The sequence below is a fragment of the Trichoplax adhaerens genome, genomic scaffold (genome assembly GCF_000150275.1).
Source record: "Trichoplax adhaerens TRIADscaffold_1 genomic scaffold, whole genome shotgun sequence".
Lineage (NCBI taxonomy): Eukaryota > Metazoa > Placozoa > Uniplacotomia > Trichoplacea > Trichoplacidae > Trichoplax > Trichoplax adhaerens.
In genome coordinates this window covers 3,976,842-3,993,759 of record NW_002060943.1, presented here as the reverse complement: position 1 = coordinate 3,993,759, position 16,918 = coordinate 3,976,842, and the positions used below count along the sequence as shown (strand labels likewise).

Genomic DNA, 16,918 nt, shown 5'->3' with positions numbered 1-16,918 from the left:
TCATAATTGAAACGTGTTAATAATGTATCCCTGATATATAAAATAATTCGATCATGCATAAAGTCCAGATTAAATCCAATTTTCAAATTGATATATTTTAACACATTTTTACAGACTAGTCAACGCGTAGTTGAATTCTCTGGTGGTAAAACAACTACTTTTAGAAACATCTTACAAATTAGGTTATAATATATAGCTATACTAACGTGCAAATGATAATATTTTAAATAAGCCTTTCGCAATACACAAATATTCAGATAGATTATATAGCACTGAAAAAATGACTACATAGAAAATATCGCTGAATAGAAACCATATGAAGATCTAAACAAAACTAGAGGCTCTCGGGTCTAGTATACGAAATTGGTCAGAGATAGTACTGCCCGGATTTAATTTATGTCTTGTTGATAATGCACTGGACTTGAGAGCTAATTCTGCAGATTCAGCCGCTTCCTTCGACACATCAGCTTTACTATCGGTTACCCGCTCATACCCAGTGTTTTTTCCAGTGTCCCAAGGTTGTTCTATATCTTTACTTGAAGTTTTATTTTTAGGTAACGTATTTGTGTTTACAGGTTTATTATGGGAGTCAGTATCTCCTGGAGAATCATAGTACTGCAGTCTTGGGTCTTTAATAATAGAAGCTTCAGTAGTTGGCTGACGACGGGCACCAAAATCTTTTAGTGCTCCTATCCGTGGATCTTTCGGAAATCTCTCAGCTGTTGCAGGATTTGCATGCGCAGAATCGACATTTTCCAACCTCGCTAATCTTGGATCTTTCGGTCGAGTTGTACCAGCAGCTACACGCCTAGCTGGTGCAGTAGGTTCTTTCAATTGTCTATCATCTTTTCGTGGATCGAATTGCTGTGATCTTGGCTTAGCTTCAACGCTACTATTATCGCCATATTTATGTTCTTCCAAATATTGCTGAGTATGTGCTTGATTTTTCATATTCGCAGGATCATTTTTTCTATATCGTTGTTTTAAAGCCATGTTGTCAGGTATTTTATGCTGATGATCATTATAGCTGTCCTCCGAAGGTAATGATGATTCGGGATTAGTACCGTGCGCTTGAAATCCAGGTCTTACGTTTCTAGGATCTTCTGGTATACGAGGTCTCGGAGCTCTTGACAACTCTCCAACTGATCTTCCAGCGGGCGGTTTCATATATTGTTCCTCATATACTGGATGTGACATTGGTGTAAATCCACTACCTTTACGTAACGGTTCTCGAGCAATGTTATCATGTGATCGCTGTGACGGATAATCAGGACCAGGGTGGCCTAAACCTCTCATATCTTGAAATACTTCACTAGATGTTGGAGCCTGTTTTCCTTGGCGTGTCGATTTATCTACTGGATTTGATCTTGAATTTCCGTAGGATTCTTCGTCATCAGGTAGTACTTGATTATTAGCGCCACCAGTTCGAGCTCTTTGTCTCTGAAATGAAGCATATTCTTGTTCAGAGCGATGCAAGCTAGATGGACCAAAATTTTTATCTTCATTAGGTGCTGATCGGTAACCAGTACGAGGTTGGTTATTGCCTTCAACCGCTCTCTTTCTCCTTCCAAGATCATCCCATGATTCCGACTGTTGCTGACTTGCAAGAACACGCGACGTTGATTTTTGCTCTGGCAGTAAATGGCTTTCCTTTATGGCTTGAGGACGACCATGAAGATCCTCTTTCGATCGTATTCTACTTCCAGGGTGCCTAAAAGATATAACAATAGAAATTGAATTCTTAGTGATACTATATGTATAAAGTTGCCGTTACAATATGACTTTTATTTAATAATTTTTTTCCAAACTACTAACTGTTGCCTAGGATCCCGAATGGGTATCGCTTGCTTTGTAGTTGCGTGCAAATTTGACGATCGTTCAAGCCTACGTTCGTCAGTAAGTCCTGGTCTATCTCTTATTTCATTTCGATTTTCCATCTTATCTTCCATGTTTACAGATCTAGTTTTATTAGTAAGATCACTACCCGCATTTTGTAGATGTCTTAATCTGGGATCTCGAACAGTACTAGTACTTCTTGCAGGTTGACTTTCATTTTTGATAGGTCTGGATGTGTTATCTTTGTGTTCCATATCGTCCATACGATTTCCATAAGGAAGTTGAATGTTACTAATTCTTTCAGGCAACGCTCGATCTGGGAAATTTTGAGATAGTTTTTCCGATTCATTGGTTCTTATTGATGGCACTTGATAAGATGAATCATTTAGAGAATTAAAAATTTTCGGAGCAGCGATGACGCCATCATTGCTACGATCATCAGGCCCTATAGGATCTATGGGTTCATCAGATTCTCTGCTTGATTTAAGAAACTAGAGGACAGAAGGTGAATAATTGTAATCATTAAAAGGAGTAATAAAGTTTTGAATCACAAGTTGCGCTAGCATGCTAGATGAACGTATAGGTTATACCTGTGACAGTAACTGATGTCCTTCATCGTTTAGTTCAGCGTGAGAGAATTTGCATTTATCACCGGAATAACATGTCGAGTTAGTATGAAAAAATTTACAGGGAAAATTCTGTATGAAGAAGTTAAGGCAAACACTTGATCTAGTTGCCAATTATGGAGAGTTTACGTTTAAAAATTGAGTTTTATTCTCTATTACAACACGAGATAGAAGGAATAATGTAAGTACAGGTAAATTATGGTTAAGATGTACGTGTACATGTAAAAATAAAAGGATATCATGCATAAAGGGGCAGCTTGAACCTTTACTACAGCTGTCGCTGACGTAATACTTGCAGAGTTCTTGCCTCTTCTTAATGGAAGGTATTCCATCATGAGCGAACGTACACTCATCGCCCTGTTGCAAGAAGAAAAATAGATATCACATTACTGTGCGGTAGACGATGTCTCTAGGCCATGCAATTGAAACTTGTAGCCCTTTAGGAATACATTGCATTAAAATCGGATGCATCACCTTAGAACAACGCCCTTCTTGAAAATATTTACATACAACTTTAGGTATTGGCTTCATTTTATTATCTTTATGTCTCTTTTGGAAACGTGGTTTGACTTCATGTTCAGCTTGTCTCTTGCGAGATTGTTGTATTTCAATTTCCTATAAAGTTTCAAGGAAAAGCAGAGTAGGAAGTTATAGTACAATATAAATTTAATCTGCAGCAACAACTGGTGGTCTCCAGCCTGCAACATTTCTATTCACAAAATATGTGAACGAACTAATAGGTCGATCATGACGCAATCTTAGCAATTGGATTGATCCATGCGTAACTTATAGTAGTCAAAATCGGGCGCAATGAAATGAAATTTTTTTATCCAAGTGTAAAATTATAACAGTACAGATCAAGACTGCATAAGCCTATACGTAGACGTAGATAGTAAATATTCAATAATAAACAGAAGACGGCAGTAATAGCAAAACAAGTCGATAGTCATTGGACATACATTGAAATTATTATCATCTACGCTTTGTCCTAGTATAGGCGGTTGCTTTAATGTCGAAAAAGGTGGTGGTGGTGGAGGTAACGGAGGATTATGATCGCCAAGTTGATTTCTGAGATCAATTTGATTATCATTTATTACAGGCCCCATATCAAATCCGTGAAATCTTGGAGGCATATTGGATGGCGCGGGTAAATTTCTTCCAAACTGTTTCAAAAGATATAAAGCAATTAATTATTCGATGATTTTGTTAAGTAGAGCATTACTTTGATTGTATATCTTATCCGCTTTTATTTCAAAGCATAGAAATGGCCAGTACTATAGTATTCATCCAAAGTACAGTATCTTGACTGTGGTTATACATCAATTGGTGCTCATATGGCTCCATATGAAGCGTCCATTATGGGATAAGATAAAAAGTGACATTACTCTCCGATCATTGCAACCTATGAATTGGTCAAGTTTTAACGTTCTAGCGTAGCACTTGTATGTATATCAACTAATTGTAACCACTCTTTAACTATCTTTATGATATACAATCGAATGAATTACCAGTAGGTCATGTTCACTTCTATTCTATCTATATGCATATTTACAAGTTAATATTGTCGTTAATCAATTTGTCACTATTTTATGAGAGTGGAATGGAATTTTTGCGGAACTGGAGTTTAAAAATAGGCACACTTTATGTTTATCAATCATCATCCTCATCATAAAAAGCGCTGTAGGACGAAGTGCTGCCATCATGGTAGCTACAGTAGCCATGTCAAATCACTGCCTCGCTGATACAGTAGGTTGCCATGGGCTACAAGGCGTTAGTATACAGTACTGTAGTGTATTGGACGTATCGGAGAAGAAAAGGCTTCCCTATAAGCTAATGAGTTAGTTGTTCATTTCATACAGATCTATCGAACAGTCGACAAGACGAAAGGATACTCGATGTTGCTCAAATACCATCATATAGTCTATAGATTGTGTAGAGTAGCCTATTGCATTTCTTGAATTCATTGATGAATGTTGAAAACTACAAAGAATTGACGATGAACATGATCATTCCCACTGTTATATGTACTGTACAGTAGTAGTACAATGCATGGGAAAGTGCGCTACCGTCAACAAGATTGGGGGAAAATGATAATTATAGCCATGCTTATTGAAAGGAAGATTGGAATTGAAAAATGGCGACTTTACCTTGTCTACAGGGGGATGCATTGCTTCCAGATAGCCACCAGTTGTATACGCGTAGTCGTCGATAGGGTTTTCGACATCGTCCATAGGTCCTCGACGATAGATCGTTTCTGGTCGTGGCATAGAATCGTGGTTAGGATGTAATGGTCGAGAAAGAAGAGATGATGCTTGCAGTGATGGTTTGCCTTTCTTACCATGAACCATGTCAGGTCCAGGAGGGAAATGATTGGATTCTACTGGTGGTGGTGGTGCTTTCTTATTTTTATTCTTTGCTTTTGCATGAAAACTACCACGACCAGCGCCAGTGGGAGTCGCAGTAGCAGCAGCAGCGGTGCGAGCACGTTGTCGTGCTGCTTTATTTCGACGGGCATTCTTGGAGGGTTTTTTCTTACTAAAGCGATTCTCGCGTTTTTTCTTTGTTGGCGGTTTACTACTTTGATCGTTTTGCAATTGGTTTAATTTATCTTCGTTGAGTGAAGGATAAGCACAAAATCGCTGACTTCTATTGACATCAGGGTAATGATGGTCAGTATTGTAATTACTGTCATGATTGTTCTCTCCTTGAGCAGGTAGTGAAGGAGAGAAAAAAGTAGCAGCATTGTCCTGGTAGTTACGATCAGGCGTTTCTTGGTTCGGAGTTTCGTTTTTCAATTCCCCATCCGATTCGCACGATGAAATGACTTCCCCTTCTTCCAATTCATCTACAGATGGATCATCATCATCTTTGAAGGATGATGGATCAGTATTGGCGGAGGCTTGATGGTTATTTTCTGCACTAGGATTAGCATTGGCTTGCTGAATCATAGCATAGCTCCTATCATGACTTATTTGATTGTTGATTTCGTTGTCTTGGCGTTCGGTGACGTTTTGGATGGCGTCGCAATTCATCATGATATTATTATTATTTTTTGGGGGGGTTGGAAATGAATTGGATGCAATGGTTGAATTAAGAGTACACAAAGTTATTAGATAGGTAATTGTCTAGAGCATATATATCTATCGATCGCTATTCTATACCTAGATACACCTCTATCTCCACTACTTTGGATGTCAATATGGGTGTAGAATAGAATGAATAATGTCGAGTAGAAGTTATGTTGTAAATGTAGTATCAAATATTGGTATGGTTAATTTTGGGGGGGGGCTCTATGACCACTTTTTGCAAAATGCTACAATCGATATGAAATAGGTTATAAAATTTTCCACGTTGACACTTTGCAAAGTATGATGGAAGTGATTGTCGACAAGTTGGTAGAGTGTGATAGAAGGTTATGTACCACAATGTACAATCATATTGACAAAGTTGATGAACAATTTTGAAATGGTTTTTTGGAGTAAAATAGCCGTAGTAAAACTAATGAGTAGAAAGCGTTAGTAGTACAACGAGAGGATTAATGTTGCATCAGTTTAGAGCGACAAGTTAACATAGATAACAACTTGATAAATACACTTTGTAGGTTAAGTTACAGTCTTTCGACACACACATTGGAGCATCTCTTGGATGCAGATGGTTTTTATCTTACACTTTTTTTATGGCTTGCCAGAATTGACTTGGTCTGTATCACCTTTTGTACTGCAAATGCAATTTGCCACGACTCAAGCTAACAAAGTCAACTTTTTTTTTTTCATCACCACTATCCGTAGATAGCGTTCAACTGATGCAGTATTAATGCGTTTTAAATGCAGCTTGTTTTCTTCTAATTTAAATTGTCACAACAGTCTGTGCGTTCAGTAAAAGCACGTACCCTTTTTGCGGTAAGGTTACCAGTAGCAGAAGAGATTTTTTTAACAAAAAAAAACTCCAATTTGGTACATCAAATGCACCAACAAAGTTTACCAGCTTAAACGGTAGAGCAGAGCAGAATGATGCAGTTGCCAAGTGGAGCTTGGTTTTTATACTCTGCCGAGTGGCGTATCGTTGCCGCCAGCTTTGTACTGTATTCTACGGGACACAAGACTGTAGCATCACCATTTCTCTGCATAGTAGCTGTGTTGTACACAGTACAATTTACTGTAAGGGTACAGTACTACAAAATACTGTAGAGCTACAGTACAGTACTGTAAATGGACTACCAAAACGATTCCTCCAGTACAGTACGGTACTGTACTGACTGGACAAATTCAGAAGACTGTAGCATCACCATTTCTCTCCATACTGTAGCTGTGTTGTACACAGTACAATGTACTGTAACGGGGACAGTACAGTACTGTACTGTAGTAGCTGTGTAGTACACAGTACAATGTACTGTAACGGAGACACTACTACAAATAGAACTACAGTACTGTACAGTGTACAGTGTACTGACTGGACAAATTCAGAAGACTGTAGCATCACCATTTCTCTCCATACTGTAGCTGTGTTGTACACAGTACAATGTACTGTAACGGGGACAGTACTACAAAATACAGTACAGTACTGTACTGACTGGACAAATTCAGAAGACTGTAGCATTACCATTTCTCTCCATACTGTACTGTACTGTACTGTAGTAGCTGTACAGTATAGTACACAGTACAATGTACTGTAACGGAGACACTACTACAAATAGAACTACAGTACAGTACAGTGTACTGACTGGACAAATTCAGAAGACTGTAGCATCACCATTTCTCTCCATAGTAGCTGTGTTGTACACAGTGCAATGTACTGTAACGGGACAGTACTACAAAATAGAACTACTGTGTACAGTACTGTACAGTATTGTGCTGACTGGACAAATTCAGAAGACTGTAGCATCACCATTTCTCTCCATAGTAGCTGTGTTGTACACAGTACAATGTACTGTAACGGGGACAGTACTACAAAATACTGTAGTAGTACTGTACTGTACTGGAGTTCAGTACAGTAAATGGTCCCAAACGGTTCCTACTGTGCTACTACTGTACTGTACCTACCAAAACGGTTCCTCCAGTACTGTATTGATCCATCTTTTACCATGGACACTAAATAAGGTACGTTCACACGATGAACTTTTTCCACGACTACCATAAGGACTCCAGTACGTTTTAAGGGTCTCTAAAAATGCACACTTGTACAGTACCATCGACTACCAAGCATTGACTAGTCCAATGACAGTACATACCAGTGATGGACAGATCATGAACGTTCTCAATGTACAACTCATTTGGTCATTGGGCAATATCCGTGTCGTAGTGTCCGTCCATCACTGGTATATTGCAGAGTGCAGACTTCTGGATGATCAATGCATTTTAGGTAGGCTACAGTACACTGTACTGTAGCCCATTTCTTTCTACTGTAGTACAGTACTGTAGTCGGTCAAGTTTGTCTTGTAAGACCAAGACAAACTTGTCATGGTGTTTCTCGTCGATCCGGTGTGTCTGTCCGATCCCACTGTTGTTGTTTTGTCCGATCTCTGGATGAGAATAAGGGAAAATAATTTTTTCATGGTTGAAATTGTCAAGGCTTACGTAAGTCCATTCTTCAACACTGCTAATCCATGCAGGATGTCCACAAATAGTTATCCTCTACTACATTGTCTACTGTACTTGAAAGAAAGAGAGATTGATATGAGACAGCACAGTAACCGGTGATCTTGGACTGTACAATGTGGACAACTGCAGTACCTACAATATAGGATGGCCATTTTACTGTACAGTACTGTACAGTAGACGGCATGCACAACCAATCCAACTTGAAAAAAACCTCTTTAATAAGGCTTGCCACCACTTGAAGAGTTCAAGTTGTAGCTACAGCCTATCTAAAGAGTATCACTATCTAGCGCTAACCATAGCATTTTCTTTTGATGGTGTGCTCTTCGACATTTTCGAAACGACATCATGACAGGATGCGCAATGGCGTTGAGCCTGTCCATACTGTCAATGAATGGGTTGCTTTATTCACGGACTGTAGTCTAAATCATTCTATTCGAGTAGTCGTACACTATTTTCGGTATGCCAGCTCTACTCCAATCCAATACAGTGTTGATATTGGAGCAATCTACCCTTTCTTAATTCAGCGGACTAATGATCATCCACTACTACTATCCGGTCGCTAGTCCATGTCCCCCAGTCTCCTAACACAGCCATACAGGTATCCAAAAGTGCTTGGAGATCCATTCAGTACAATGTTGATATTAGAGCAGTCTACCCTTTCTTAATTCAGCGGACTAATGATCATCCACTACTATTATCCGATCGCTAGTCCATGTCCCTAAATCTCCTAACACAGCCATACAGGTATCCAAAAGTGCTTGGAAATCCATTCAGTACAGTGTTGATATTGGAGCAGTCCACCCTTTCTTTCTTAAGTGGTTTAATGATCATCCACTACTACTATCGGTCGCTAATCCATGTCCCCAAATCTCCTAACACAGCCATACATTTATCCAAAAGTGCTTGGAGATTCATTCAGTACAGTGTTGATATGGGAGCAGTCTACCCTTTCTTTCTTAAGTGGTTTAATGATCATCCACTACTACTATCGATCGCTAGTCCATGTCCCCAAATCTCCTAACACAGCCATACAGGTATCCAAAAGTGCTCGGAGATTCATCCAGTACAGTGTTGATATGGGAGCAGTCTACCCTTTCTTTCTTAAGTGGTTTAATGATCATCCACTACTACTATCGATCGCTAGTCCATGTCCCCAAATCTCCTAACACAGCCATACAGGTATCCAAAAGCGCTTGGAGATCCATTCAAGGCATTGCCGAAGCATAGACAGACGGATAGTACAGTAAACAACGTCGTGTTCAGTACGCCGTAGACAAGTACTGTACCATCGCGAGTCTACGGTCGAGAAAGCCCTTGAAAGAAAATAGGCGAGAAAGTCCAAAATCAAATTAGTTATTGCAACAGCAGGCATGGATGAAATGGCCAGTAACCCAGGCAATCATCATGATAATTATAATCAGCTTGAAATCTTAACTGGCCAGTGTCCTTTTAGCTCGACCACTTTGGTCTTCGATAACACCACCATTCAAGTGGATTGCCCTAATTGTAGCGCCACTCATCCTGTCAGTAAGTTACACCATGTCGATCAGTTCAATTGGAAAGGCGATCATCATCTCCATTCTCTGGTGCAATCATTATTCAAGAATGATCAATCGATCGCAGACAAGAAAAAAATGGCCCATGAATTAGTTGTTGTCAATGGATTATCCAATTTTCATTGTAAAATAATATCACCACTTTTAACTTACTATGGTATGCATAAACAGACGGCTAAAGCGGTGCGCCTGAAAGATTTAAGCCAAGCTGAACCATTTCAATGTTCCCTCTTGGCTGATCGAGCCTTTCGAATCCATTCCGATAGGATAGCAATACTAGGTATTTATCCTTCCATACCTTCAAATTGTTGTCATGCAGTCTTGTATTGCTCGTACCTTGTCATTCTTATTGCTGACATAAATGGTTATGCACGATCGATGCCATCATGTTATGCTGTTAAACAGTGGCTGTTTTACTTCATCATGTCAATAGTCCATTCCACTCTCTTTGCCTACCGTAAATAGCGACTACTCGACTATGGTAGTATTGCAACATTTTCGTAGTAATGCAGTAATTCCCCACACCTTTGAAAAGTTACTGATCAATCCATTAGTTCATTCTCTCTTTGCCTACTGTAAATATCGACTACTCGACTATGGTAGTATTGCAACATTTTCGCCTGTACGACTAGACTAAAGTAGTAATGCAGTAATTCCCCACACCTTTGAAAAGTTACTGATCAATCCATTAGTTCATTCTCTCTTTGCCTACTGTAAATATCAACGACTCGACTATGGTAGTATTGCAACATTTTTCGTCTGTACGACTAGACTAAAGTAGTAATGCAGTAATTCCCCACACCTTTGAAAAGTTACTGATCAATCCATTTGTTCATCTTTATTAATCCCATTACCACTGCAGTTGGATAATCACATCCTCCCAGTTGCTATTGCCCACATAAACGTTTCAATTCCCTTTTCATTGACTACACCAATAACAGTCGTATCTTTTTCATTGAACAACAACAATTTATGCCAATACATAGTCCAAACAACTACCAAATTACCATGCAGCAGTAATAGATCGCATCCAAATTGTGCATCATAAATTCATTTCACTTTATGTTGTTGCCAACATAAATTGCTTAACATTAAATAGGATATTGACGAATTACTGATGGTCAAGATACTATTGAAATTCATCCGATATGAAATATTCATTTAATAATGGTCATCATCCAGTGTACCCTATACTATATACCAGTATATCATGCCATATATATATATATATAACACTACAGGGGATATTGGGATAACTGCTGACGGTTAAACTGCAATTCACATTAGATACGCGTATTCAATACAACCAACTATGGAGAATGCAATAGCCTGTTTAATCTACCATTTGTCAAAGTAATTGAAAATGAAGTGAGAAACGTATTGGCCTTGAAGAGTATACCAAGTTTACCCAACCTGCAGCCATACGGCGATTACCGTCATAACTAGCTATCACTGGATTAGATAAAATCCAAATCCTCTGACTTTTTTAAAATATTCTTAACTTAATAGTCATCGGTATCCACTCTTCAATCATATTGTGTATGTTCGTATCAATGAAATGGATTACCTATATACAGTAATGACCGATAGCTAGTCAACTTTATACAATTTGCTTGCAAGCCCTGCTGTATATTGACCATCCAAGTTATACTTTCAAATCTTGTAACATTTTTCTATATTAAAGGGCATGATTAGATAGCGTCATTGGTTACCGATGGCTTAATAGTCCACAATCATGATTGGCGTTTTCGTAAACGCTATTAGTAGAAAGTATTCATTGAAATTTTATTTTATACAAGGTGATTGACACGGAAGAATCAATCGACTTGCATAACTTCTTCTAGGTAGCCATGCTCGAATGCCGACAGGGCTATGTTCGAGGTAGCAAAGAAAGCGCGCCCAAGTTTACTAACGATGTCATATGTCGATATATTGTCTATAGTCGGTATTCCAATGGTGTATTCTGGTGATTTTACCTTCAGATGTAGATTATAATGAAACTTTCAAAAAAAAGCAAAATATGACGGTATCAGTGGCAGCACTTGATGTAAATCAACCAATGGATCAGTGATTAATTATATATACGCGTATGTATTATATCAAGAGATGGGAGAGATAATGTAATGATGATGATCAGACCTTAACTGCTATTTTGAGGAACCTAGCAGCGGAAATCTGATGCGATAGTTATGATACGCGTGGAAAAAATCATTATAAGGTATTACGCATAAGTACTGTCACTGGCTACTCCAATTGTACGCAAGCATGGAAATACTTCTGCAGTTGTAGAAAAGATACAACTATTATTACTCCTCCTATCAACAGCACTATACAAGCTTACTGAGCACATCCTGACATATTCTCATACTGCAGTAGATATTCTGTCAAGATAAAAAATATCTCCTTCATATTATTACATCGTCCATTACTATCCCCTTACAGCATTGCAACGGCAGCCAATCTAAGTGTTCATGATGATCAAATATTAGACTGATTCATTAATGTATTACCAAATACTCAATCAATACTTTATTCATGACTACAGGAGTGTCTATTGAACTTGACAATCTATTTTCAGACACGATCAGCCCGATTTATGCTAGTTGAATACTGTGTAGTGTTAAACTTTACCATAGAATGGATCATCGCAATTGAACCTTAAGTCAGAAAATATACAGCAAACAGGATTATTAATCAATAATGTTAGTTATACTCCATTCCAGATGTGCGTATTAGAAAGTGATCATTAGTTGTGATAGAAAATATTGAACATTTCTATCGTAACTGCAAAAGTTGGATAGACTGACTATAAAGAGCTTATGTATGCCTAGTTACCTAACATGTCCATCTATTACACACTTATTATAATTTCATTGCATACTTCCTTTTAGTTGCATACTAATCATGACAATATGATGGATAGGTTCATAAAACGTAGGATGTTTCGTGCGTATAAAATATGCTAATTATTATTTTTTTGTTAAGGCTATGGACGTGACCGTAGTGGATCGATTGAATACTTAAAAGATACGCTCAAAGTTTTAAATCATTTATGTAATCAAGAAGTGATCGTCCCTATTCACGTTGATGGTGATGGTCATTGCCTAGTACACGCTATCTCTCGCGCTCTAGTTGGCAGTGAATTATTTTGGCATCCTTTACGGGTTAATCTCAGATTTCATTTAAAATGCAACCAATCTCGATATCGATCATTACTACGGGATTTCATAAGTGATGACGAATGGCAGGAAATTATCGCGGAAGCTGATCCAGACTTTGTACCTAGAAATGGTGAAAGTTTAGGATTAAGAAATGTCCATATCTTTGGTCTAGCCAACATACTCAAACGACCGATATTATTATTAGATAATTTGGAAGGCATGCAATCGTCAGTGGACTACTCTGCCATCTTTTTACCCGTTCTATCGACCGTAATCGAATGTAAAGGCAAAGATGGGCGATTGCATAAACCTCTTGTGCTTGCATGGAGTAATCCAGCTCGCAATCATTTCATTCCCTTAGTGGGTATCGATGGTAGGCCCCTAGCCAAAATATCTCGTCAAATGTTACCCAATGTGTGGGCAATTAAACAGGATCTGCTGGACGATTACATCGAATTTGATGACGATAACTACTGCACTATCTGTAGTGGGAGAGCTTTGCCAGAGCAATACATTTGTAAATTGGTAGGATGCATGGATGAATTATACTTTGAGAAATATGATGTGATACCGGGATTAGTTGAAGAGTTTTATCGACAGCTATCCAAGTAAGCTATAATTCATTCTATTTCTTTTACTACTAGTTTACAACTTTACATGTAGAACTTTGTAAAAGTTTAGTATGAAACAGTATTTGATTTGAATTAATATCTGGTACGTCTTTTTATTAGTGATATCACTAGTACATGGTTGCAACCTCGTGAAATTGCTACCATAACATCTAATGCAGTCCGAGAAGGTCGTTTGTTAAGATGCTTATCTTGTTATGCTATAGTGGAGCATAATGCTCGGTTTCCTACGTCAGATTTGAAATCCGGTAATGAATTAATGAACGTAATGAGTTAAAAATTTTATCATAAACTTTCTTCAAACTTGCTATTGGTATGAATAACATTGATTACTGTAATGTAATGGATGCTCCTTTCGTTGTATAGGCGGACCAATATATGAATGGATCCGTCAAAGCCATGAAGAATTAAAATCTGGTCAAGTTTATAAACTGCAGTTCCGTCGAAGAGCCAGTTTTAGCTATGATGTAATTGGCAATTGTCTCAATCTAATCAAAACTAGACAACCTAGCTACTGTCCATTATGCCTTGTTGGCAAAATGCGCAGCCTTAGTGGACAAGGCAACATTGCATATTGTAACGGTGATACTACTAAAACGCCAGCTGATCCTAATTTTTCTCAATGTTGTGGATATAAGCATTACTGGGATGGAAAAGAGTACGATAATTTGCCTCAAATGTTAGTATAAATGTTACGCTATAGACGTACAAATTACAATTATAATAATATTATCAATCTATAAATGCAATACTTAATTAAGCTATTGCGTAATTATTTACATTAGAATTCCTATAACTTTCGAAATTCATGGAAAAAAGATAGAAAGTCAATTCACTTGGTTTGAAAATGATTCAGATCCAAGTAAAAATTCCAATGCGTTCCAGGTCGCTAAAGAGCTAATTATGAAAAATTTTCCTGATTACTGTAGTAATCATTACCTTATTCAACGCCTTGCTGCTAAAGTGTTCGAGAATTTAAAAGACAATGGGCGTAATGATATGAGACATTTTAATTCAATGTCAGATAGGTCGTGCGATCAAAGAGTCATTAATGCTCAGCAAAAATATCCATCTACGCCCTATGAGCAACCATTATTAGCAACTACCTCGGTAACGAAAGTAAGTACAAAAGTCTCAACGAAGAAGTTACAGGTAGCTTTGTCATTTGAATCTAGCATAGTCGATAATTCTATCAGTTAAATGATTTTGGAATAATGAATTAATTTAAATGCTATCTTGATTGAACATTTTTTGTACACTATACATATGTTAGCCTGGGAAAGAGGCCGGCTATCTGCCACGTCCTAAAGCTGATCACCCAGATATAAGTGACGATATTAAGAAGGAAAATAACAAGAAAATTCGAATATCTACTCCGGGAAGTGGTAAAAGTGTAATGATGACTATTGACCGATCAACTTCTCTTGTGGAGCTTCAGAATAAAATTGAAGCCGAATTTGGTATTCCAGTTAAATTTCAACGCCTTCGTTATGGTTTTCCTCCTATGGAATTAAGTAGTAAAGATTACGATAGCCGTGCTCCCCTTCCGATTCGAGGTGGAGAGAAAGTAACAGTAGACTATATTTCCGCGGTATCATCTGACATTTTGTCGTCGCCCCGTGAGAGTACCTCATTATTCAATAAATGGGAATTAAGTAAGTATCATCATATACGTATTATGATTTAATTTCAACAAATATTTTCTGGGTATACAGTGCAGTCAATTATATCTTGATATTTGATTGTTCATATGTCATTTTATTTGATAGCAGGAAATAACGTAATGGTCAACGAAAATAAAGTTACCAATGAGCAGGAACACTTTAAATTAGAGGCTGCTATGTTAAACCGTGGTGGTGTATACTATACTCAGTTTAAGCAAACAAATAAGACTTTAATTGATGGATTTCACTTCAAATTACATAGTCTTCCGAATTTTCTTCTTGTTTATAGCCAATCCAAAGATTGCTTAGAGATTTGTACTGGCCAGTGTCATTTATCAGATCATTATAGCAATCCTACAGAGAATGTTAAAACCATGAACGATTTATATCAAAAATATCGACATCTTACTTCAGCTGACTTTATTTTTACTAATCCTTCATCCTGTTATCAAGCACTCAATGATCGATACAACAAAGTGTGCGAATCTAAGCAACATGAGCCGAATGGTGCTGTTAGTAGTAGTAATAATAGTAGTACATTCTCAATCCAATTAGATTCGTTTAATTGTTCACCGGAAGAACCTATCAATGGAGCCTGCGCTTCCATGCCCGGTACCGTAAATCCGGAATCAAGTCATGATAACAACATTAGTAATAATACTACATCTTCGATGAAATTTGAAGGTACGACTACTTACAGCCCCTGACATTTTCAATATACGCGCAAGTATAATTGTTTGGAGATTAAATCTTTTTCTTTTTTATTTAGATTCATACTGCGAATATGAGGTAAGTAAATTTCGCTTGAATATAATTTATTGTTTCATATTATTTCAAAGTAACAAACAAACGAAGATGACACCTGATATGTAAATGCGAGAATGAGCGATTCACGCTATGTAATAATGCAAACGATTTTAAATATTTCAGTTAGCCCATAGTAGAAGGCTGTTAATGGATATAATTAAGCAGAGAGTTGATGATGTTACTTCATCCATAGCCAAGAAGGAAGCTGAATTAAATAAAGTGGTACTACTTATAAATAAGGTATCATAATGTCAGAGCACCTTGCATATCTGATATGCATGGATTATTTTTACTCAAGATGTAATAATTCCTTTGTAGAGCGAAAAGCAGGAGCAACTAGCTGTACTTAAAGATCGTAGAAGGGCAATAAAAGCTGCATTGGTTTGTATTACTATCTACTGTATCTATTTACAAACGTAGATAATATCACTCACTATATCAAACTCTCTTTCGTAGTTGACTCTAAAGCGCGAACTGGAAGCAACGTTAGAAAAGCAAAAATCCATCCCTAAAAATTGCTGATTGTTAAGTCTCGGCTTTGTTCCATTCATGAAATTTGGAGTTACTAGGTGTTACGAGCTTTATCTTAAATTAATGTAAATGCATTTAATAATATCAATCCTCAGCTATTATTCGAAGCCCTGTAATATTATTCACCAATTGGTAGTAACTGTATGTACTTGCGCATATAACATGTAGCTTCATGGATATTATTTAATAATGTAATGATAGTAAAATCTAATCTATACTCTATCGTTCACACAGTTTGTCATAATTATGATTAATTGCAGTTATCGAACGAGACATTTAATGTCACAAACGACGTCAAGGTACTATTACCACAAGTTATTTATTTTAAATCGATATCTTCAGAAATTTAGAAACTTTCTGGGCTACGTAAATTAGTATATCTAACCTGCTATAAGATCTAATGATATGTAAATTTATAAATATATCATCAAGACGAATAGCATACAAATATGTGCGTTGAACTAAATTTAAGACGTGATGTTAGGTATTTACATGATTTTGAATCAATTTT

The 16,918-nt window shown here is 37.3% G+C and overlaps 2 protein-coding genes across 2 annotated transcripts; one reads left to right on the top strand and one right to left on the bottom strand.

The window, feature by feature from the left end:
• Positions 1-324: 324 nt before the first annotated feature.
• TRIADDRAFT_51688 (uncharacterized protein) lies at positions 325-5,494 on the bottom strand (the record flags this gene model as incomplete). Its single annotated transcript, XM_002107770.1, has 7 exons — positions 325-1,711; positions 1,816-2,327; positions 2,427-2,565; positions 2,755-2,819; positions 2,937-3,077; positions 3,422-3,625; positions 4,610-5,494. The coding sequence occupies 7 exons, from the start codon at positions 5,492-5,494 to the stop codon at positions 325-327; spliced, it is 3,333 nt and encodes a 1,110-aa protein (XP_002107806.1).
• A 3,992-nt stretch (positions 5,495-9,486) lies between these two features.
• TRIADDRAFT_11306 (uncharacterized protein) lies at positions 9,487-14,359 on the top strand (the record flags this gene model as incomplete). The annotated part of the gene is made up of 5 exons (XM_002108571.1): positions 9,487-9,895; positions 12,601-13,384; positions 13,520-13,653; positions 13,772-14,084; positions 14,191-14,359. Coding segments are annotated over 5 exons (1,809 nt in total), but the record flags the coding sequence as incomplete, so codon positions are not given.
• Between the last annotated feature and the right edge of the window lie 2,559 nt (positions 14,360-16,918).